At 47.4% G+C, this 23,482-nt stretch overlaps 1 protein-coding gene across 3 annotated transcripts in view; it reads right to left on the bottom strand.

The window, feature by feature from the left end:
• The window catches only part of KIRREL3 (kirre like nephrin family adhesion molecule 3), a 738,745-nt gene that overhangs the window by 61,043 nt on the left and 654,220 nt on the right, over positions 1 to 23,482 (bottom strand). For all 3 annotated transcript variants that reach the window (XM_074936864.1, XM_074936865.1, XM_074936866.1), the window contains exons 9-10: positions 22,983 to 23,110; positions 17,582 to 17,708 (exon numbers count right to left, since the gene is read on the bottom strand). In XM_074936864.1, coding sequence (XP_074792965.1) covers positions 17,582 to 17,708; positions 22,983 to 23,110 — 255 coding nt within the window. The remainder of the gene's footprint in view (positions 1 to 17,581; positions 17,709 to 22,982; positions 23,111 to 23,482) is intronic.

The following is a 23,482-nucleotide window of genomic DNA, read 5'->3' on the forward strand; positions in this document are numbered from 1 at the left end:
AGGGCAGGTGGGCTCAGTATCATCCCGGTGGGGTGTGTCAGAGCGGCGTGCTCTCTGGCTCTCCAAGCACAGAATGGTTAGAACTTCACCCTCTCCCGCTCCACTGCTCCCCATGTCTGTGCCATGTAAGAACTGCTGCTGTCTGGCAGGCCAAGAACACGGGAATCCAGCAGTGCTTTGTCTGCTGGGTGGCATGGAGAGGAGGGGAAGGTTAGGCTTCCTGCCACTCTCACGGCGCTCCCGTGCCAGTGCGGGGGAAGCGAATGCAAATGAGGGAATGGCTACCAGCTATGCTCTGGAGCTGCCACTGCATAATTAACTTTCTGTGGTGCGGCTTAGAAAGAAAGGGGCTCACTCTTTGATGGTGCATGGTTTGCCTTTGGAGCATTTAACCTTCAAGGTGGGAGAGGTCAGGCCCCTAGGTCTTCCAGTGAGGACCTGGAAATGAACGGGGATCGAGGGAGAATGATTCCAGGAGAACAGAAAAAGTGCTGGCATCATAATTACTGTTTATTAGCCCCTTAATTAAAATAGATTTACATTTCTGTGAGCTGCTGCTGCGGCTGCTGGCAGACGGGAAAACAGCAACAAGCCAGGATCCAGGCACGGTCTGTGCATCAGGGTGAAGGCAATTAGCTCCTCTGACGGGGGCTGCAGTTGGCAGGATGCAGGTTGTCCCTGAACTAAACATTCTGCACGCTCGCGTCTTGCTCAGCTGAGCTGGAACGTGCTCTGAACGCCTATGGCATGAGGGGCCTCTCTGCCAAGCACAGCAAGCAGGGCAAAGTGGACTGGCAGAGGCAAGAGCGGTGAGTCATACTTTGCTCCTAATGACCAACCGGGCTGCTGAGCCTTGTTTTGAATTCACATCTGTGGATTACGTTGGAAGACTTCTCCTCCCCCCAACACATAAACACAAACACACGCACACACACACACACACCTTTTCATGCGTAGACACACACGAACACAAATATTCATGCACATTCACACTTTGTTCATGAATAAACACATATGCATGCATATATATACACATATTCATACACACAAATTCACAGATAGATTTGTGCGCACACACACACACACACACAGGCATAATGCATGCAGAAAACACACCTACACTCTCACTCAAACATATATATTTGCACATACACACACATACTTATTCTCCATCTGTCTCTCTCACACACTCACCACACAGAAATCCTCACTCCCACAACATGCTTTTGAACAGAGCTAGTTGCAGTCTGTAAAGAAAAGTCGATATGTGCATTTGGATTTTCAGAAGACTGCACTTTGGCTGACTTAGCACCATTTTAGGATTCCCTTTCCTCACACATTCTAAGGAAGGAATGGTTGTTTAAAAGGAGACTTTTAAGCAAATACTGTAGAATATTTGCAACAAGCACATTTTGAATTTGCAAACATGAACACGTCTCGTATGGAAAAGTCCTGCAGAATTTAATAAAAAATTCTAAATAAATTCTATAGAACCTGTAAAACTGAAGAGTGAAATTTACCCCTCTATTGAATTCTCAACCAGAGAACAGGAATACATGATGTGACTACATTGTCCAATCAAAACAGCTCACCTATTAAAGACTCAGGAGAAAATGTATGCAAACAAGCCCCAGCCTAACAATTAGTCACAGAAATTATTAGATGAATAATTCTGAATACAGAATACACTGGAGAAAGTCAAGATTTGTTGATGGATAATTCCCAAGCAGAGGTGAAAGTCATGGAATGACTCATAAGAGAAAATGGAAAACATTATTTTGCAACACTTTCCAGAGAAGTAATTTTCACTGACATCTTCTGCCCAGGTCTGGTTCCAAATTAGTCTCCCCGCTCTGCTCTTACTTAAGCAGTCCTTTGCATTCACCTATATACCTATGCCGTTGCGCCTCCATACACATTCACACCCACTCTCGCACATATGCTTTCACAGATACATACTGGCTCCTTACAAGCAGGCAAAGGATAGTCTTTTCACAGCACTGGCCTGCGCCTCTGCCACAGGTTTAGGCCAAGATTTTCAAAAATAATGACTAGTCATTTGGGATACCTCCACTTTTGGATGCACGACTTGATTTTCAGGCAGTGACGAACATGCAGCCTCTGGGATTCAGGCCCCTGAAAGGTGTCTGGAGTTGGGCACCTGAACATCATTGGTCAATTTTGAAGAACCTTGACCGTAAATCTCTCTGTGCTTCAGTTTCCCTATCAGTAAAAGGGGGACAAAGATAATCCGGCTTAGGGGGCTGTGAGGATAAATTCCTCAATGTCTGTTAGGTGCTCACACCCTACGGTGCTGGGAGCCCTAGAAAGGCACGTTAATAAATAAGCTTGATGTGATTAGAACATAAGGAAGCATTCCTTCGCTTATTCAGAGACTATGAGTGTGAGGGACCCAATGATGAGAGGGGTTTGTCGCTCCTAAACAGAACACAGCTTTATCCAAATGGAGTAGCCATCTCTAACGGAGGCTTTGGCTACAGTAGAAAGGGTTTGGCGGTACATCTCTTCGGAGTTTCTGTTGGGAACTCTATAATGTTGTTTTGCTTGTACAGATTATAGTGTTTCTCTAGCTTTTTGATACCTGGAACCAGCTTGCTGCCTTCCTAAACTGTCTCGGGGAGATCTCCGCGACCGGCGCTGGTCCACGGACCGGTCATAGAGAAACCAGTCCCGTGAACAAAATATACCAGCAAAAGCACTTTCCCCCAAGTACAACAGCACCTAAGTCAGGGCTTTTGCCAACATATCTATGTTGGTTGGGTTGGGGAAAAAAAAATCACATCCCTGACCGACCGCACGTTTTCAGTTAGGGGTGGGTGAACTCCAATGGTTCAAGCAGCTTCATGAGCACTGAGAAATAGCCCTATTTGGGATCATTATTCAAACTGTGAGGCCTGGAAGCTGGGCAGGAAAATATCACCAGAGCAAGTCCCTCTCCTAAGGCTTCCCTTCCTGTCAAAGGTGAAACCAGGATGGATTGAACTCATTGTGACCATCTGTGTTGGTTTTATCAGAGAGTTCACCCAGCTCAGCCAACATTCACTTATGCTTCATGCCCCCATCTCTCTCTCTCCCTCTCCTTTCCCTTCCTGTGTGTGGGCAAACTGATACATGTTGGTTTATTTTTTAACCCTCCCAGTTAAAAACTCTGTTATCCTGAGTGTGTTCTACTTTCTATATGCTACCTTTTGGCACCCTGAGGAGAATTAGGACCTGAGGGTGAAGCAGAAGTAGGACAGAGAACCCTGGATTCCCTACACAGGTCCACACTCTGCTTGACTGCCTTCCTGTGCAACGTTCATTTTTAAATTGGCGATGTATGAGTGTGTGTGTTTGTGTGAATTTAGTGCTGGAGAAGAAGGCCACTAGTTTGACCCCAATGAAAGGAGGGATGAGCCTACTGGACCTCTGGCAAAAGGTGTGCGGGTCCCCAGAAGGGCTTTCCTACAGGAACGACAATGGCTGCCCTCTCAGAAGAGGAGAGGGCCCAAAAAGAAACCAAGAGTCACCTGTGTGGGAGCAATGGAAAGAGCAGGGATGGGGCCACAAGTGTAATAGAAGACAGAAAACCCCAGACACCCACTTCTAGGTGCTGGACGGAGAGCCCTAGAGACTGAGGCTTTCTGGTTTGACTTATAACTGGTACAGCCTTGCTTCCGCACCCCCCTTCCCAGAGACCCATCTAGTGGGAAGCCCAGGAACCCAGTTCTTGACCTCTTTGCTGAGATTACCAACCTGTAGTCATCTAACTGATCGCCATATTTGGGCTTGGGAAGGAATTTCCCTCCGGGTCAGCTTGGCAGAAACCTGGGGTGGGGTAGGGTGGTGGTGTTCACTTTCCTCTGCAGTATGGGGCATGGCTCACTTGCAGGTTTAAACTAGTGTAAACGGTGGATTCTCTGTAACTTGGAGTCGTTAAACCATGATTTGAGGACTTCAGTGACTCAGCCAGAGGTTACAGGCTTATCCAGCCAGCATCTTTCACCTGGGCTCCCATCCACGCATGTGCATTTATACAAAACAAATCCAAGTTTAAAAAGGCGGGAGGGGAAGGTCATTTCAGCCTCCGAAAGAAGGAGGGAGAGATTTTCAGTGGGAGTGAAAAAATGTTTTAGGTGCTTTTCAAAATGTCTCCTGCCCTAGCTATGCAAACAGCTCCTGAGGCTCCCCTCCGCACACATCGGAGACAGAGCGAACGCAGCACCCCTGAAAATCAGGTCCTAGGCATCTCCGGTTTGGATCCGGACAATGGAGACACCCAACTCAGAGGCCACTTTTGCAAACATGGCTGTAAGTGACTTGCCCAGCACAGTGCGATGATTGGAACCGGAGAAAGAAGCTCAACTCCGAGGGACGTAGCTGGGTGTTGACTTCCAAAATGCAAGGGCTAGGCTGCTTTGCACATTGTCACGCCGGCCTCCTGGCATGATCGCTTCCCTGCAGCTCCGCTTGCCTGCCTGCATCACTCGTTGCTCATGAAACACCCAAGGTCAACCAGCAGAACCAAGAACAGAGCTCAGCTTTTCAGGCTGGGCTTTCGCTACAGGACTTAGCCTACCCACACATGTCAGCAGTTAAATGCTAGTTCCAAGTTCTGGGAACACTGCAAGGCTGGGTGACATCAAAGAAAGAAAAAAGCCTAAGTTGAGAAAAATGGCTTAAATGATAATAAAATAATAAATAATATATTAATATATTAATAAAAGGGTCATTTTCCCCATGGATAATGGATTTTAAATGGCACAAACGCCAGCAGCTTTGGGTCTGATTATTGCCTCAGGAGTTCAGAGTCAGAGGCTTAGCATCATGCTAACAGCATACGATTAAAGACCATTTCGTGAAATAATAGTGTAAAGTTGAAGCCTGTTTGCATCTGGGACTGGAGTTTGAGTCTCCAACAGGAGGTGACTGCTCATGAAGGCTGCCAATCTCCTGGCTTGGGATTCAGTGCTAAGTGTCAGACAGCCCACAGGCAGTAAAAGGCTTTAAACAGGGTTGCTATGGATATAAATGGCGGTGCTATCGGTTGTGGTTATTTTTAGCCTCGCAGTGCCAATTGATTTGTGCAGCCCCAGAGGTTCACACAAAAGAGAAGGCAGATTGCTGACTCTGGAGCCTTTAAGGAATCAAAGGAAGGTCCGAACTTCCCTGGGGCACCCGAGTCAATATCCGCCTTTCCTTGGAGGTCTTTGCAGCATTAAAATCTCTTGGTGGGGGAGGTTTCATTTTAACTCCTTCCGTTCAGCAGAAGTTCTAGACGATGAGCAGATAGCAGGTCCCGTTCCAGTGGGTTGCATTGGTCACTGGTATGCCCAGCAATAAGCACCGGCAATGCAAGGTTCATTTTGATGCAGTAAGGCAGGTAGACAGACCACTTGGTTCATCTATGCTACTGATACGGCCCCTGTTGCCGGAATACTGCGCGCCTCACAGTTGTTAATGTACTAATCTTCACCACACACCTGCAAGATGGGGGCAGTGCTATTGATTCCTTGAGGACCTGCTCCATGATTTTTCCGGGGACTGAGGTGAGGCTGACTGGCCTGTTGTTCCCCGGATCCTCCTTCTTCCCTTTTTTAAAGATGGGCACTACATTAGCCTTTTTCCAGTCATCCGGGACCTCCCCCGATCGCCATGAGTTTTCAAAGATAATGGCCAATGGCTCTGCAATCACATCCGCCAACTCCTTTAGCACTCTCGGATGCAGCACATCCGGCCCCATGGATTTGTGCTCGTCCAGCTTTTCTAAATAGTCCCAAACCCACTTCTTGCTCCACAGAGGGCTGGTCACCTCCTCCCTATGCTGCGCTGCCCAGTGCAGTAGTCTGGGAGCTGACCTTGTTCGTGAAGACAGAGGCAAAAAAAGCGTTGAGTACATTAGCTTTTTCCACATCCTCTGTCACTAGGTTGCCTCCCGCATTCAGTAAGGGGCCCACACTTTCCTTGACTTTCTTCTTGTTGCTAACATACCTGAAGAAACCCTTCTTGTTACTTTTAACATCTCTTGCTAGCTGCAACTCCAACTGTGATTTGGCCTTCCTGATTTCACTCCTGCATGCCCGAGCAATATTTTTTACGCCTCCTTGGTCATTTGTCCAATCTTCCACTTCTTGTAAGCTTCTTTTTTGTGTTTAAGATCAGCAAGGATTTCACTGTTAAGCCAAGCTGGTCGCCTGCCATATTTACTATTCTTTCTACACATTGGGATGATTTGTCCCTGTAACCTCAATAAGGATTCTTTAAAATACAGCCAGCTCTCCTGGACTCCTTTCCCCCTCATGTTATTCTCCCAGGGGATCCTGCCCATCAGTTCCCTGAGGGAGTCAAAGTCTGCTTTTCTGAAGTCCAGGGTCTGTATTCTGCTGCTCTCCTTTCTTCCTTGTGTCAGGATCCTGAACTTGACCATCTCATGGTCACTGCCTCCCAGGTTCCCATCCACTTTTGCTTCCCCTACTAATTCTTCCCGGTTTGTGAGCAGCAGGTCAAGAAGCGCTCTGTCCCTAGTTGGTTCCTCCAGCACTTGCACCAGGAAATTGTCCCCGACGCTTTCCAAAAACTTCCTGGATTGTCTGTGCACCGCTGTATTGCTATCCCAGCAGATATCAGTCTGCAGTGATTGAAGTCTCCCATGAGAACCAGGGCCTGCGATCTAGTAACTTCCGTTAGTTGCCGGAAGAAAGCTCGTCCACCTCATTCCCCTGGTCCAGTGGTCTATAGCAGAGTCCCACCACGACATCACCCTTGTTGCTCACACTTCTAAACTTAATCCAGAGACTCTCAGGTTTTTCTGCAGTTTCATATCAGAGCTCTGAGCAGTCATACTGCTCCCTTACATACAGTGCAACTCCCCCACCTTTTCTGCCCTGCCTGTCCTTCCTGAACAGTTTATATCTATCCATGACAGTACTCCAGTCATGTGAGTTATTCCACCAAGTCTCTGTTATTCCAATCACACTGTAATTCCTTGACTGTGCCAGGACTTCCAGTTCTCCCTGCTTGTTTCCCAGGCTTCTTGCATTTGTGTACAGGCACTTGAGATAACTCGCTGATCATCCCTCTTTCTCGGTATGAGGCAGGAGCCCTCCCTTCTTGCACTATCCTGCTCGTGCTTCCTCCCAGTATCCCACTTACCTCAGGGCTTTGGTCTCCTTCAAGGAATCAATTCTGAAGCACTTAGAGGAGAGGAAAGTGACCAGGCACAGTCAGCATGGATTTACCAAGGGCAAGTCATGCCTGACTAATCTAATTGCCTATTAGCACCAGATAACTGGCTCTGTGGATGAGGAGAAAGCAGTGGAAGTGTTATTCCTTGAGTTTAGCAAAGCTTTTGACATGGTCTCCCACAGTATTCTTGCCAGTAAGTTAAAGAAGTATGGTCTGGATGAATGGACTATAAGGTGGATAGAAAGCTGGCTAGATCGTCGGGCTCAACGGGTAGTGATCAATGGCTCCATGTCTAGTTGGCAGTAGGTATCAAGTGGAGTGCCCCAAGGGTCGGTCCTAGGGCCGGTTTTGTTCAGTATCTTCATTAATGATCTGGAGGATGGTGTGGATTGCACCCTCAGCAAGTTTGCAGATGACACTAAACTGGGAGGAGAGGTAGATACGCTGGAGGCGAGGGATAGGATACAGAGGGACCTAGACAAATTAGAGGATTGGGCCAAAAGAAATCTGATGAGGTTCAACAAGGACAAGTGCAGAGTCCTGCACTTAGGACGGAAGAATCCCATGCACCGCTACAGGCTGGGGACCGAATGGCTCGGCAGCAGTTCTGCAGAAAAGGACCTAGGGGTGACAGTGGATGAGAAGCTGGATATGAGTCAACAGTGTGCCCTTGTTGCCAAGAAGGCCAATGACATTTTGGGATGTACATGTAGGGGCATTTCCAGCAGATCGAGGGACGTGATCGTTCCCCTCTATTCGACACTGGTGAGGCCTCATCTGGAGTACTGTGTCCAGTTTTGGGCCCCACACTACAAGAAGGATGTGGAAAAATGGGAAAGCGTCCAGCAGAGGGCAACAAAAATGATTAGGGGTCTGGAACACATGACTTATGAGGAGAGGCTGAGGGAACTGGGATTGTTTAGTCTGCAGAAGAGAAGAATATGGGGGGATTTGATAGCTGCTTTCAACTACCTGAAAGGGGGTTCCAAAGAGGATGGATCTAGACTGTTCTCAGTGGTAGCAGATGACAGAACAAGGAGTAATGGTCTCAAATTGCAGTGTGGGAGGTTTAGGGTGGATATTAGGAAAAACTTTTTCACTAGAAGGGTGGTGAAGGACTGGAATGCGTTACCTAGGGAGGTGGTAGAATCTCCATCCTTTGAGGTTTTTAAGGTGCGGCTTGACAAAGCCCTGGCTGGGATGATTTAGTTGGGCATTGGTCCTGCTTTGAGCAGGGGGTTGGACTAGATGACCTCCTGAGGTCCCTTCCAACCCTGATATTCTATGATTCTATTACTACTGCTTTACAGCTGAAAAACTCAGGAGAAAGGGGCCTGATTCTACAACCACTGAGGTCAATAGCAACCCTCTCTCCCTGGGGCATTTCTGGCTCCTATTCCCACCATCAGTCTCTCACAGCACACTGCCTCACCTTGAACTCAGGCCCTGGGATGAAAAGGCAGAGAGGTTACAAAGTGAGCTATCAAGTTATAATACAGCAGCCTCTTCCATTAACTAGCTCTCTGTTGTCGATCCATCCACACTAGGCTGATAGGGTTCCTTGGGTCTCTGACCCAGTGAGTCCAGGGTAATGAGAGGGAACCCTCATTGCAGGTGCTGTGGTCTGTCGTTCCCCACGCTGAGCTCAGGTAATACAGGCCCCCAGTTCTGCCGCACTGCAACAAATGGCAGATGTTCGCTCCAGGGGCTCAGTCAGCTTGGACTAGCTGATGAATCAATAGCTGCCCTGCTGCTCCACAAGGAGATTTTGTCTCCTGCTCCTACGCCATCAAGGTGGAAGGGAGCTCCAGATGCCTGCTCGTGCCACGGGGGCAGTCACAGAACCTTGTGTTAATGTTACTATCTGGCACCCTCAATGTAACGAAGAGAAGAAGGGATCTAGATAGACGGGGATGCCTGTTAAGGTCGCCAGCTGGTCGCCCCTGCTGCAGATTGGTTTGTGCCGTGTCTCGCCTTCCAGCCGATCGTTCATTTATCCTTATTATTGCAATGGCCCGTTCCCTGATAAGACTGCCCCATCAGAAGGCAGCAGACATGCTCTATCAGGGGCCAGCAGCAGCCGAAGCACAAATTGTTGTCTGAGCTGTGAATTGTTTTTCAGAGAGAGAGGATTTATTGCATGTGCTTCCTCCCTGTGAGGAACGGGTTTGTGCTGAGCAGCTAGGACAATGCTCCCGTTCCTGGCCTTTAATACCCTCAGCCCCTGCCCTTCCAGGCACAGAATAGTATCATTATTTATTCCCTGTGGTCACGGTAGTGCCTAGAAGCCTCAGTCATGGACCAGACCCCACTGCGCTAGGCGCTGTACGAACACGGAGCAAAAAGTCAGTCCCTGCCCCAAAGAGCACTTGTCCATCTGTAGCACCTCTCAGAGTCTGTCCTGACTAGGCTGAATGGCGTGGTGAAGATGTCAGTTAGCCCGTTCCAGCTCTCTAGTGTAGACGAGGCAGTGTTGGTTTTACCATGTGTGAACTGGCTGAACTGGAGCTTGGAAGGGCTTCAGGGGCACTTTAGCACATGTTTAAAATGAAACACATGGTTAATTTCTCTCCTGAAGAGCGACGGTTTCCTGGTTCAGGGCCACCACGCTTATAAATAGACGTTATGCTTCGTAACACTGCTGGGAGGTAGGCGGGCTTTCCATTTTACAGATGGGGAAACCGAGGCATGGAGTGGTTCGGAGACGTACCCTAGGCTGCCCAATGAGCCCTGAATTTGGCCCCATGACTAGAGTCTTTCCATGTCACTGTACTGTCTTCCTAGCTTGTTTTTGATACAGAAGGGTCACAACCCATTGGGCACCTATTTCTTAAATGGTGGGTGCAGGCAAAGGCAACCCGAAAAGAGCTGGGGGAGGAAGAACTAGGAGAGTCTGTTGTGGTGGCGGCACAGCCATTAAGGGTGGTCAGAAAGCTCAAGAGGAGTTTGGCTGGGTCTGGTTGCTGCTGATTCCTGGCACCCTTTCTGTCTCTGCGGAATGCCGCTAATCTGCATAATCCTCCCTTCTGTTAGCAGAGGCTCTGAATCCTACCTGTCTTTGGTCTGAGACTCCAGCTTCTGGAGGATTCCACACTGGCCTCCAAACTCAGTGAAATGCTGACCAGGCCATGGTCACAGGAAAGTGACATGGAATGGGACGGAGGGGAGGAAAGGCGAGATGGAATGGCAAGGTGCAAAGCAGGGCTCCATCGCTGTTCCTCAAAGGTCTCATAGACAGGGCACCTGGACTGGGAGTCAGGAGACCTGACTTGGCCATTGGATTGCTGGGTGATCTTTGACAAGTCACTTCCCCTCCCTGAGCCTTTCCCCATCTGTAAAATGGAGAAAATGAACCTGACCTCCTTTGTAAAGCGCTTTGAGATCTATATGAAAAGTGCTAGATAAGAGTTAGGTGTTTATGAGTAGTAGTAAGCTCCTAGAAGCCCCAACCCCACTGTGCGAGGTGCAGTCCAAACACACAACAAAGAGACAGGGCTAGATCCACAAAGGGATTCATGCATCTAGCTGCCACTTTGGGCACCTAAGTCCGTAAGTCAGAGCCTCAAAACACCTCCTCAGGTGATGCCTAAATTTCCATCCGTAACGTTCCCTGAATGTCTGCTGGTGCACAAAGCTGCCTAGCTCATGCTTAGGCCCCCACAAGATTCCCTAGAATTCAGGCTGCACTGTCATTCACAGAACCCTTGCTCAGTGGTGAGAGCACTCAGCCCTGCCCAGTGATGAGAGCACTCAGCCAGATCCAGCCTCAACCCTCTGCTCTGCTGGATTTGGAGCAGGGACTTGTACTCCTATCTCCCCAGCGAGTGCCCGGACTGCGCTCTCTGCCCCAGTGCGTACAAAGGGGACAGCTTCAACGTGGTAGCTGCTAACCTGGGGGTTAGGGTGCTGCAGTAGGGGATTTGGGTTCAAGTGCTTGTTTTGAATCAGGCAGAGAAGGGATTTGACCACATGCCGCTCATGTAGCAGGTGAATGCACTAACCACTAGCCACCTCTTCCTTGGCTTGTTGTGAGACAGGGCTGGCCAGGGGTATGTGCCTCTTTCCAGGAGAGGGTTCGCAGCTCAGAACCCCAAGCAAAGGGAGGTACCTCCCACCAGCTCGGACTTAGGTGATCTCACTACGAATGGCAGGGCTTAGGCCCCACCCCTTCCATGGCATTTTCTGTTTCAATAGCCCAGGCAGCTCCTGGCTCAGCATGCTGCCTTCAGTGAATCCCTTTCTCAGGTGCCTAACTCTGCCCTGGCATTATCTAGGGAGCCTGGGTAACTAACTTGCGGCTGTGGATTCTGCTGGGCAGCAGGGCACCTAAATGTTAGGCACTGCAGTGCTGAGCCGAAGTTCCTGTTGTGGATCTAGCCCACAGTCTCTGCCCCAAGGAGTTTACAATCTAAGGATAAGACAACAGGTGGGAAGGCAGGAGAGCCCAAGGTAACAATGACAGGATTGTATTATAATCCCGATTTGGATCCAATTAAAAATATGAGATGCCAATTTTCTGTCTAAAATAACAGTGGGCCAGATTTTCCAAAGAGCTCAGAAGAGTGAGAGATTATATGAATGTAGCGAGATAGAGATAGAAGGGATGTATGGCAATTGATAGATAGATAGGCAGGCTCAAGCTGCCAAATTCAGATCTGGACACAGATTTCAAATAGCCCAACACTCGTGGGTTCTTGGGTCTGGGATTTTGATTTGGGACATAATCTGTTTAGTTTCTTTCGTGGCTCTTACTGTGGCATCTGGGTACCTTGTACGGAGAGGGGCCACTTGCAGACATCAGAGCCAGATTCAGGTCTGGAACACCTGTAAAGTTCAGGGGCATTCTGATCAGAAGCTTTGCTTCAGGACCATCTTTCCCTGCGATACAACCGCATTTGCTCCAACCCCTCAGACAGAGACAAACACCTACAAGATCTCTATCAAGCATTCTTACAACTACAATACCCACCTGCTGAAGTGAAGAAACAAATTGACAGAGCCAGAAGAGTACCCAGAAGTCACCTACTACAGGACAGGCCCAACGAAGAAAATAACAGAACGCCACTAGCCGTCACCGTCAGCCCCCAACTAAAACCTCTCCAACGCATCATCAGGGATCTACAACCTATCCTGAAGGATGACCCATCACTCTCAGAGATCTTGGGAGACAGGCCAGTCCTTGCTTACAGACAGCCCCCCAACCTGAAGCAAATACTCACCAGCAACCACACAACAGAACCACTAACCCAGGAACCTATCCTTGCAACAAAGCCCGTTGCCAACTGTGTCCTCATATCTATTCAGGGGACACCATCACAGGGCCTAATCACACTATCAGAGGCTCGTTCACCTGCACATCCACCAATGTGATATATGCCATCATGTGCCAGCAATGCCCCTCTGCCATGTACATTGGTCAAACTGGACAGTCTCTACGTAAAAGAATAAATGGACACAAATCAGATGTCAAGAATTATAACATTCAAAAACCAGCCGGAGAACCCTTCAATCTCTCTGGTCACTTGATTACAGACCTAAAAGTGGCAATTCTTCAACAAAAAAACTTCAAAAACAGACTCCAACGATAGACTGCTGAATTGGAATTAATTTGCAAACTGGATACAATGAACTTAGGCTTGAATAAAGACTGGGAGTGGATGGGTCATTACACAAAGTAAAACTATTTCCCCTTGTTTATTTCCCCTCCTACTGTTCTTGTAAAGTGCTGGAAATGGCCCACCTTGATTATCACTACAAAAGGTCCCTCCCACCCCCCCGCTCTCCTGCTGGTAATAGCTCACCTTTCCTGATCACTCTTGTTACAGTCTGTATGGTAATACCCATTGTTTCATGTTCTCTGTGTATATAAAATCTCTCCACTATATCTTCCACTGAATGCATCTGATGAAGTGAGCTGTAGCTCATGAAAGCTTATGCTCTAATAAATTGGTTAGTCTCTAAGGTGCCACAAGTCCTCCTTTTCTTTCTCTGTGACACACACGTGCCTCCAGTGGCATCTTCTCCTTATTCTGTCAAACCCAGTTATTCTCAAAGACCAGCTGTCACAAATATAAAGGGAAGGGTAACCACCTTTCTGTTTTCAGAACTATAAAATCCCTCCTGGCCAGAGGCAAAACCCTTTCACCTGTAACGGGTTAAGAAGCTAAGATAACCTCGCTGGCACCTGACCAAAATGACCAATGAGGAGACAAGATACTTTCAAAGCTGGCGGGGGAACAAAGGGTCTGTCTGTCTGGGTGATGCTTTTGCCGGGAACAGAACAGGAATGGAGTATTAGAACTTGTTAGTAAGTAATCTAGCTAGAAATGCGTTAGATTTCCTTTTGTTTAATGGCTGGTAGAATAGCTGTGCTCAATGGAACGTATATTCCTGTTTTTGTGTCTTTTTGTAAATTAAGGTTTTGCCGAGAGGGATTCTCTATGTTTTGAATCTGATTACCCTGTAAGGTATTTACCAGCCTGATTTTACAGAGGTGATTCTTTTACTTTTTCTTTAATTTAAATTCTTCTTTTAAGAACCTGATTGTTTTTTCATTGTTCTTAAGATCCAAGGGTTTGGGTCTGTGTTCACTTATGCAAATTGGTGAGGATTTTTATCAAGCCTTCCCCAGGAAAGGGGCTGTAGGGCTTGCGGGGATATTTTGGGGGGTAGATGTCTCCAAGTGGGCTCTTTCCCTGTTCTTTGTTTAACACGCTTGGTGGTGGCAGCATAGGGTTCAAGGACAAGGCAAAGTTTGTACCTTGAAGAAGTTTTTAACCTAAGCTGGTAAGAATAAGCTTAGGGGGTCTTTCATGCAGATCCCCACATCTGTACCCTAGAGTTCAGAGTGGGGAAGGAACCTTGACACCAGCTCACAAAGAGGTAAAACATAGCCGATTTGCTGCTACGTACACCCCTAATTTTGTGTGCGTATGCTAAGGAGCGCGTAGGGAATCGAGTCCCAGCAGGTCTGCAAAGTCAAGAAGCTGAGGTGGGATAATTCCTGAGTGGCACCAACTTTATTTGCTCCCCTGACAGCACTGCAATGTAAAAATCAAAGCTTTTTTCAGCTCCAGAGGATATGGGGGAAGCATTTCCCATCCCGCTCCCCACACACATGGCTTTGGTACATTACTCACTTGATCTGAATTCTGGGGGTGTATGTGACTGGTGGCAGGAGGCGAGCAGGTTCTTTGCCGTTTTTTAATTTGCTGCTTTGTGTCCTTCAAGCGATTTTAATTGTAATTAAAATCCAGTCGCCAAATGGAATGGAGCGTGCGAGAGCCTGTGGGCAGGGGCGGAAGTCAAGGGAGTGGTTGGCTTTCCGCGGGCCTGCAGTCTTGCCCTGCAGTTTTCTTCTTAGCATTATCTGCATTGCAAATTAAACTCTGCTGCTGCGTGTGCTGCTTCCCCTCTAGCTCTATTTTCCTCATGACAGTGAATTGGGCCTGAAGCCTGTTGTTTTGCCAGACAGGTGACAGACTATGCAAATTTCACACTCTCTTTACATAGTTCCCAGTTAACCCAGCACTGATCCTCCATGCAGCATAGTTCAGTGGACGGGGCATGAAGCTGGGAGTCAGAAGACCCAGCTTGTCATGGATTTGTGGGGTGACCTTGGCCAAGTCACGGCCTCTCCATGTGCCTCAGTTTCTCCATCTATGAAATGCTGCTGAGACTTACCTTTCCTTTGTAAAGCACTTTGAGACATATGAGTTACAAAGGGCTGTATAAGAGCTAGGGATTATTACGTTCTCTTCGGGACTGTCGTCAGTTACATCAAGGGCTAGATTCACAAGGGGGGCGTGGGTGCCTAACTACCACTTTAGGCACCACTGGCATTCACAAAAATCCTGCTCAGCTGACTCCTAACCCTGGAGGCACCCGTGGTGCTGCAGTTTCCAATGGTAAAGTCCCGGAGGTGCCTCGGTTTGAGCAGAGCCACCAAAGTCCTGGCACCGTCCAACAGCTCAGTCCCTATGGCACGCCTAAGCCCTGGAGGGATTTACAAAGTAGGCGTTCCCCTGTCTATTTTACTTTCGGGGCCTGATTTGGTAGTTACCTGAGTCTCCCTTGCAACTCTAGGTATCCCCCAAGTACTTTGGGGTGAGGAAAAGTGAAGAAGAGCCAGAGAATGGTCTAGACAGGGATCCAGGTTCGATTCCCTGCTCTGCAGGCCATGACTCAGCCACTTTTTCCTATTTGACCATGGGCAAGCCATTTCGGCCCAGAAGCCTCACTGATTACTATGGCGCCTAAATACCTTTGAGGATCTGAGCCTCAGTGTTTAAGTTTCCCACTTACAATACAGATTACAATAGAGATTGCACTGCCCTACCGCCCAGGATAACAGTTATCCTCACAGTGAGGATAAATACATTAAAGATTGCGAGGTGCTCAGATATCTTGGTGATGGGGACCAGATAAGTAACGTAGATAGAAAAAAAAATAACCTCCCACAGCTAACAGATACATAAACCTCTTTTAGCTAAAAGTATATTTTGCAGTTTGGAAGAGACTTTTACCCAAGGATCTCCAGTTATTTTAGAGAGGCTAAATTAATTCAATCTCACCCCATTATCATCATCAGTATTATTGCCAATGGGATAGGTGCCTTTCACTCCCAGGCCACTGGCTGAAACCCATTCCTAAATGGTAGCGACAGAAAGCTGTTGCCATCTGATAGCAGTTTGGTGGCCTATGGGAAATGCATTTAAAGGATCCAGCTTAGATGCTAGTGTCCACACTGTAAGAACCATTGCTGGAAGGCTCCGAAAGGCCATGGAGTCTGAGTTCTTCCACTCCTCGAGTGAGGGCAGGTTGAGGTGCCTTGACAGTATAATGGGGTGGGGGAATCCTGTGTTCCTTCAGTTTGAAGGATAAATACAGACTGGGATTCTCAAAAAAGCCTAAGTGGGTTAGATGCCCAAATACCATTTGATTTCAGGTCTCCACATCTCAAGTCAGCACCTTTCACCAGCACTGAATTCCCAGGATAGCTGTTGTGTGTTTTGAAAGTTCAGTGATTGGCTAAGCATCATTGGCTGATCCCAACTTCTCTGGGCTGGAAACAGAACTAGGTTTTTTGTGTGATATTCTCTACCCTCCTGCACGGGTTTGTGCCAGGAACACCCACCCCATAAACAACTAAATTAGCCGTTACCACTCTAGAATGAGATCTTGGAGTTACCATGGATAGTTCTCTGAAAACTTCAGCTCAATGCACAGCAGTGGTCAAAAAGGCTAGCAGAATGTTTAGGAATTATTACGAAAGGAATAGGAAATAAGACAGAAAATATCACAATGCCACTATATAAATCCATGGTGCACCCACACCTTGAATACTGTATCCAGTTCCAGTCGCTCCATCTCAAAAAGGAGAGAGTGGAACTGGAGACCATTCAGAGAAGGGTAACAAAGCCGATGAAGAGTGTGGAACGACTTCCGCATGAGGAGAGACTGAAAAGATTAGGGCGATTCAGGCTAGAAAAGAGATGATGAAGGCGAAATATGAGAACAGTCTATAAAATCATGACTGGTGTGGAAACAGTGAATAGGGAAGTGTTATCTACCCTGCCCCACAAAACCAAACGCAGGGGTCACGCGATGAAATTAATAGGCAGCAAACAAGAGGAAGCATTTTTTTCACATAACACACAATTAACTGGTGGAACTCATTGCCATGGGATGGTGTGATGGCCAAAGTAGAACTCGGTTCAAAAAAGAACTAGATACGTTCATAGAGGATAGGCCCATCAATGGCTATTCGCCAAGATGGTCAGGGATACAACCCCTCGCTCAGGTGATCCTAAATCTCTGAATGCCAGAAGAGGAAGACGGGTGGATCAGTTCAACTGGCCTGTTCTGTAAACTCCCCCTGAAGCTCTGGTACTGGCCACTAGTGGAGAAATAATACTGGGCTAGATGGAGCATTGGTCTGACCCAGTATGGCCGTTTTTATGTGCTTAAACAGGCTGCATTTCCAAACTAGGTAGCATGAGGGGGTGAAGATTCACAGAAAAAAAGTGAATCATATTGTTTCAATCTTCAGGAAAAATATAGTTTGTGCTCGGGGCAAACTTCCAGCCTGGACGTTTATCTTACCTACACTGGGTCAGCCCATCCCTAGACAAGAACTCAACAATGTTTTCACAATGCCATGAATCGATTTGTCCCTCTGAGGTACAACCAACACAGTGTCCTATGGAAGTGGAGCAATTGTAATATGTCTGGTTAGGAACCTTGCAGGTGTATCTGAGGGTGGCATTTGCCCTCAGAGTGACTGTCCAAGTGGACAGACCAAACCTGCCCACCATGAGCTATTAATTTAACAGGGACAAAACAGCGAGGCTATCATCACTTTCCGACAGAATAATGATAAAGAGATGACAGGTACCATTGACAGTCAGAGACACCTCCCGTTCGCCGGCGCCCACCCGTGGAACCACTGCTCGGCAGACGTATTTCCCCGCATCCTCCTGGCGGACACCTTTTAATGTTAAAGTGTTCTCGTTGCTCAGGACCTGAAAGAGAGGAAAGGCATGTTTTAAAGAAGGGCAATGCAAATTTGTCCAGAAACGTTAATGTGTTCTGAAAAACCAGAGAAACATTTACAGTTCAGTGCTCAGGGTTTCAGCGCCAATGCTACAGGTTTGCTATAAATGTAATCCTGTTCATTAGAGCTGGGTGGGAAATGGCTTTCCCATCCTATGTATATTTTTGAGAGTTCAAAATTTGTTCTTATCCCAAATCAGGACAAAAAGTTGAAGTCTCAAAACTTTTCATGAACCAAAGAACTGAATTTTTCTTCAGATCAAGTCAATCAAAATGTTTTGTTTAGATCATTTCAAAATATTGTCTTTCGATTAACACCTTCCCCCCCCAACTTTTTTCAGTCTAATTAGCTTAAATTTTGAAATAAAAAGTCATTTCCAGACTTGAATTTTTTCTTTAGAAAATGTCAAAACAAAATGTTTTGACAATTTTGAAACTCTTTGTCCAAAAATGTTTTGTCAGGAGATTCATTGAAATTGACCCTGTTTCACAAACAGTTTTGGTTTCAAAGTGCTGGCATTTTTCAATGAACAAATGTTTTGTTGAAACATTTGGGATCAGCACTAAAGCTAATATAATGTAACTCTCTGTCCCACTCTCGTGACTGGGCCATATCCAGCATATATACATATACAGACTCTGTTACTGCCTCCCAGCAAAGAGACTAGTCATTGGTTCATTCAAAGAATAATTCTAAAAAGAATGTTATTTTTTAAAAGTTTTCAAGCCCAAAGGCTTGGGTCCTGCACAGAAAAGATAACTAGAACCAGTTGCCAGAAAAAGAGAAAAATAATACAATTTCTTAATGGTGTGGGAAATGTCTTCCCATTTTTCAAAATTAGATTTTTTTTTGAAGTTTGAAATTTCAAAATTTGAAACTTTCCATTAGCTCTAGAGTTGGTGAAGACACGGGGGGTGGGGGGGGGATGTTATGCACATATTCTGTTTAATCTGTTCCCCGTTTTATCCTAAAATTTAATCATTCAAAACGGTCACTGTTTCGAAATCCGAAACAGGTCCACTAATTTTCAGAATGACTAAATCTAGGAAAATTTGCAAAGAGCTAATCACCCAAAAATTAGCGTGAGACTCAGAAAGTCTTTGCAACCCACCCATATTATGTGATCCCTACAAAACACAAATTGACAAAGGAATCGGGTCTGCAATGTCGAATAGAAAGATGCCACACGTGAACTTTGGGGAGCATTAGAGCGAAGTGCATTCCTGAATGGCAGGCCCTTGGCTGTGAACAGCCAACCTCCCATCCCTTTGAGAGTAAAGTCAGCTCTGTTGCCTTGAAGCAGTTGGCCTTACAGGTATTTTGCCATAATACTATTCAAAGCTTGATATAAATGTAACCCATGATAACAGTGTGTGGCTCCTTGTCCCCCTCTACTGGCTGGGCCATGGATAGCAGACCACTAGTCTGCTACTGTTTCTCAACTCAGACACTAGTGTTTCAGCTCATGCTTTTAGATCTTGCACTCCTGTGTTCCACTCCACAAATGACCTGAGCGTGAGTGTCATCACATAAGGATGACTTCACGAGTCTAGCAGAGGCTTGTTGTTCATCCATTGCTATCCTAGTGTTTTGTCATTGGCTGACCAACAAGCACAGGTGACAGCTGGCAGGTACAGCCTCAGTGAGCCCCAACAAACCAAGGGCCAGGCCTTCTAACAGTAGGCTCACCGACTGCAACATAGTGCCAACGAGAGCCACCAGACATAACAGATGGCTTAGCTGTGTCAAAGGCATGCCAGCCGGAGGACTTCATGCAACCAGCGTGTGCTTGGCCTGTGGCAAGGCACGTGCACAAAGCATGCAGCGCCACACCTCTGTGCCTGCCCAGACTCGGAGCTGGGAGGAGCAGCACGTATGAGCACACTAGGCATTAGCTGTTCAGATAATCTGCACTCTCAGTACTCGACTAGAAACGTTTGCTGCTTGAGGTGGAAATGTTACTGCATGAACTGCACTCTTGGGAAGTGGAGGTCCCACATGTGTGGAGAGGGGTCTAGTCCCCTGATGATGTGAGCGCAAACAAGTAGATGTAATTATGTTTTATATTCTCTGTACAATCTGTACAATGCAAAGTGAGGCCAGTGTGCCGAGGAGAGAGCAGACCCCAGCGTGCGTTGTGCATGCTTTGCTGGCCAAGCTAATGACCTTAGAACGTGCCCCTTTCCGTCACATCACAGGGACACTTTAATACTCTGGAAGCTAGGAAGGAGGGAAATCAAATGAGTTCATTGATGCATTTGCCGAGATGCAGTCACAGAACTTTTCACCCAAGGATCTCAAAGCACTTTCCAAACACTGACTCAGCCTGATGGCATGCTATAGCGAGGGATTATTACCCCTATTTTGCGAATCATGGAACTGGGACGCCGTGAGATAATGTCAATGGCAGAGCTTGGAAAAGAACGCAGGAGCCTTGATTCTCAGGCCCTGTTCTAATCACTAGCTTGCACTGTCTCCCTAACTAAACAGGGCCACACTCTCAGATCTTGGGGGCAGAGTGGGGCTGCCAATGAGCCCCCTATTCCAAACCCCAGGGTCAGAGGAAGAGCAGAATCACGTGCTATCAGTTACGTGCAAGCTGTTGTTTTGAGATCCTCTTTCCTGGCAACTTGGGGTTTGCATCAGCCTGCTGTCTTTGACTCTTCCCCAGAAACATGCTGAAAGCTGGAACGTTCGACGCACTGCCCTACTGCTCCATCGGTGCAATTAGCAGGTTTATTAAAACTGGAAAAGTGCTGAAGCAAAGCGGGCTGATGCAGGCAGTCAGCAAAATCCCAGCCCTTGCAGCATTTAGAAATGTGATGAGTCTAAACCAAATAGTGGCTTTTGGAGTCAAGTATTTCTAATTACCTGTGGAGGCAGCTCATGCCAATGGTTTATTTCCCACCTATACAACCGAATCTGTCAGGGTGGGCAGGTTGCCAAAGGGGACTGGAGACAATTTTCCTCAGTAGCTGGGCGGGACCTCCCCAGATGGGCCAGAGAGATGCGGTGCCTGTTCTGCTCTCCCTGCCGACAGTCAGCTCTTAGAGTTGCCAACTGTGTCCACATATCTATTCAGGGGACACCATCACAGGGCCTGATCACATCAGCCACACTATCAGAGGCTCGTTCACCTGCACATCCACCAATGTGATATATGCCCTCATGTGCCAGCAATGCCCTCTGCCATGTACATTGGCCAAACTGGACAGTCTCTATGTAAAAGAATAAATGGATGCAAATCAGACGTCAAGAATTATAACATTCAAAAACCAGTCAGAGAACACTTCAATGTCTCTGGTCACTCCATTACAGACCTAAAAGTGGCAATTCTTCAACAAAAAAACTTGTGGACTCTGCACCTGGGAAAGGTGTCATGGTCCAGCAGCGACCCGAGTTACTGCAAAGGGACATCCCAATCCATCTGCCCTCCTCCTAAAATGGCACTAGCTACTCCCCCACAAGGAGGAGGATTCATAGACTTATAGAAGGGTGGGGACAGGAGAATGGAGGGCAGAGGGGAAATGGGGATTTCCCTGGAGGGACTGAGCAGAGGAATCCTCAGGACCACTTGGAGGACGGTGAGGGAGAACCCATGCTTCACAGGTTGCACCACGCTTTGCCTATGTTTTGCAGTGCATGCATCCCACTCTTCACACTGCTCCAGAGGAACTCGTTGGAAAGCAGCCAGAGGTGAGACTCAGCATGGTGAGATGTCAGTGGCCAAGGGAGCATTGAAGCAGGGCCAGGAGGAGCAGAAGAGCACTGGAGATAGCTGGGAATTTAGCCAGGTGGGCTAGAGGAATACGTATGTACCCCACATACGCACTCTCACATGGAAAGGGCTGGGAGAGCAGCCAGAAGGTTTGGTGAAGCACAAGAGCAGGATCAGGAGGTCCAATATCGAGTCAAGTTCAGGGTCTTGGTCCTTATCTTCAAGGTGCTCAATGGCCTGGGTCCAGTGTGTATTTCAGATTGTCTGTAGCTCCAGCATGAAGTCTGTGGTCAACAATTCTAATCACATGTCACAGAGGAACTTTTTACAATAAAGGTAAAACTCGTCTGTGCAGGAGACAGAGCTTTTTGAGGGGTGGTCTGAGACTGGCATGATGTCCCATAGGAACTAAGGACCATCACAAACCTCATTACCCTTCACTGCAAGGGCAAGGTGCACTTCTCTGACCTGCCTTATTCTCACAGGTCCAGAGAGCAGCATGGACATTTATTCAAACAAATACGTAAATAAACCCCTACCAAAATAACAAACCCCATGGCACACACAATCCTCCCCCTGGGGAGGTGATGAGAGAAGGAATGAACCGTATGGCGACAAATGTTAATGCACAGCCGGAGCTCAGATACTCTGGTGATGAGGGCGGTATAAGAACCTATATAGAATAGGATAGCCCCCAATTCACCACCATTTATTATTGTATTATTCAACTAGAACAGTCACTGCTGTAGGGACAGTTGCATCATGGGCATGTTCCTAGAGGGCTGCTTATATCAGTACAGATACAAATGAATCTACACAGGTGTTTTGTCGGTAAAACTACACTGGCAGAGGGCTTGTGCCATTTGGGGAACTGGTGAACTTCGCTGGCAAAAGTTGAGGGTTTTGTTGGATGGACTCAAAATTGAGTATGGATGGCACTGGTATATACTTCAGATGTCCTAAGTTTGTGGATCTCTGCTCCACAGCTGAGATGGATGTTTGCCTACGACACCTGTTTCACGAAGGGATAATTCCTTACGTAGCCACAGACGGCAGGGTCTCCTGGACTCTTCAGGGGACCAGGGTGGTTATACAGGAGCCAGAGGACGGTTTGACCCTGTGAACCCTGCACTCTCATTGAGGTCAATGGAAACAACATGCAGGACTGGGCCATAACTAAGCTATTCTAGGTGCTGAGTTCCCATAACTCTGCCTGATTTTGGTGCTGCTCACCATGGAATTGTGGTTTATCATTTGTTTTACAGTAAGCACCAATCTCCACTGGAGCCCCTGCACTTGGCAAGAGACAGTCCATCCCCCAAAGAGGTTATGATGGAAATAGACTCTCAGAAGGCATGTGATTTGCCCAAGGTCACACACTAGGTCAGTGGCAGAGACTGGCACAGAACCCAATTCTCCCGAATCCCAGTCCAATGACATGTCCATTCGCCTAGCATGGTCCTCCAGGGCTCACCCCTGATTCAGAACATAGTGCAGCAAGACCCGGGTGACTGAGATTCTTACCACGCCCGAGCCCCGCTTCATCCAGACAATGGTCAGTGATGGGTTCCCAGTCCAAGCACAGCTGAACACTGCATCTGACCCCAGGTCGACAAGGAGGGACTGCGGTTCTGTTGCCATCCTGGGACCAACTGTGCATAGGAGACAAGCAGAGAAGGTGACTGTGTGGAGAAACAGAGTCAGATCCACTGACCAGCACTATCCCCAGCCTAATGAATGACAGGCCAAAGGTTCAACCAATCAGAAGCTCCTGGGCCAAAGGGGCTATCAGGATGATGCAGACCCCTGAGCTTCCTCCATCTCCCCCATCCCTGAAGCATGCTCTGTTTTCACAAACTCATAGGAATGTAGGGCTGAAAAGAATCTCAAAAGGTCCCCAGGTCCAGCCCCCTGTGCAGAAACAGGACCAAGTAAACCTAGACTGCCCTGTGCAACCTGTTCTTAAACACCTCCAATGATGGGGATTCCACAACCTTCCTTGGAAGCCTGTTCCAAAGCTTACC

Source organism: Natator depressus, chromosome 22 (genome assembly GCF_965152275.1).
Source record: "Natator depressus isolate rNatDep1 chromosome 22, rNatDep2.hap1, whole genome shotgun sequence".
Lineage (NCBI taxonomy): Eukaryota > Metazoa > Chordata > Testudines > Cheloniidae > Natator > Natator depressus.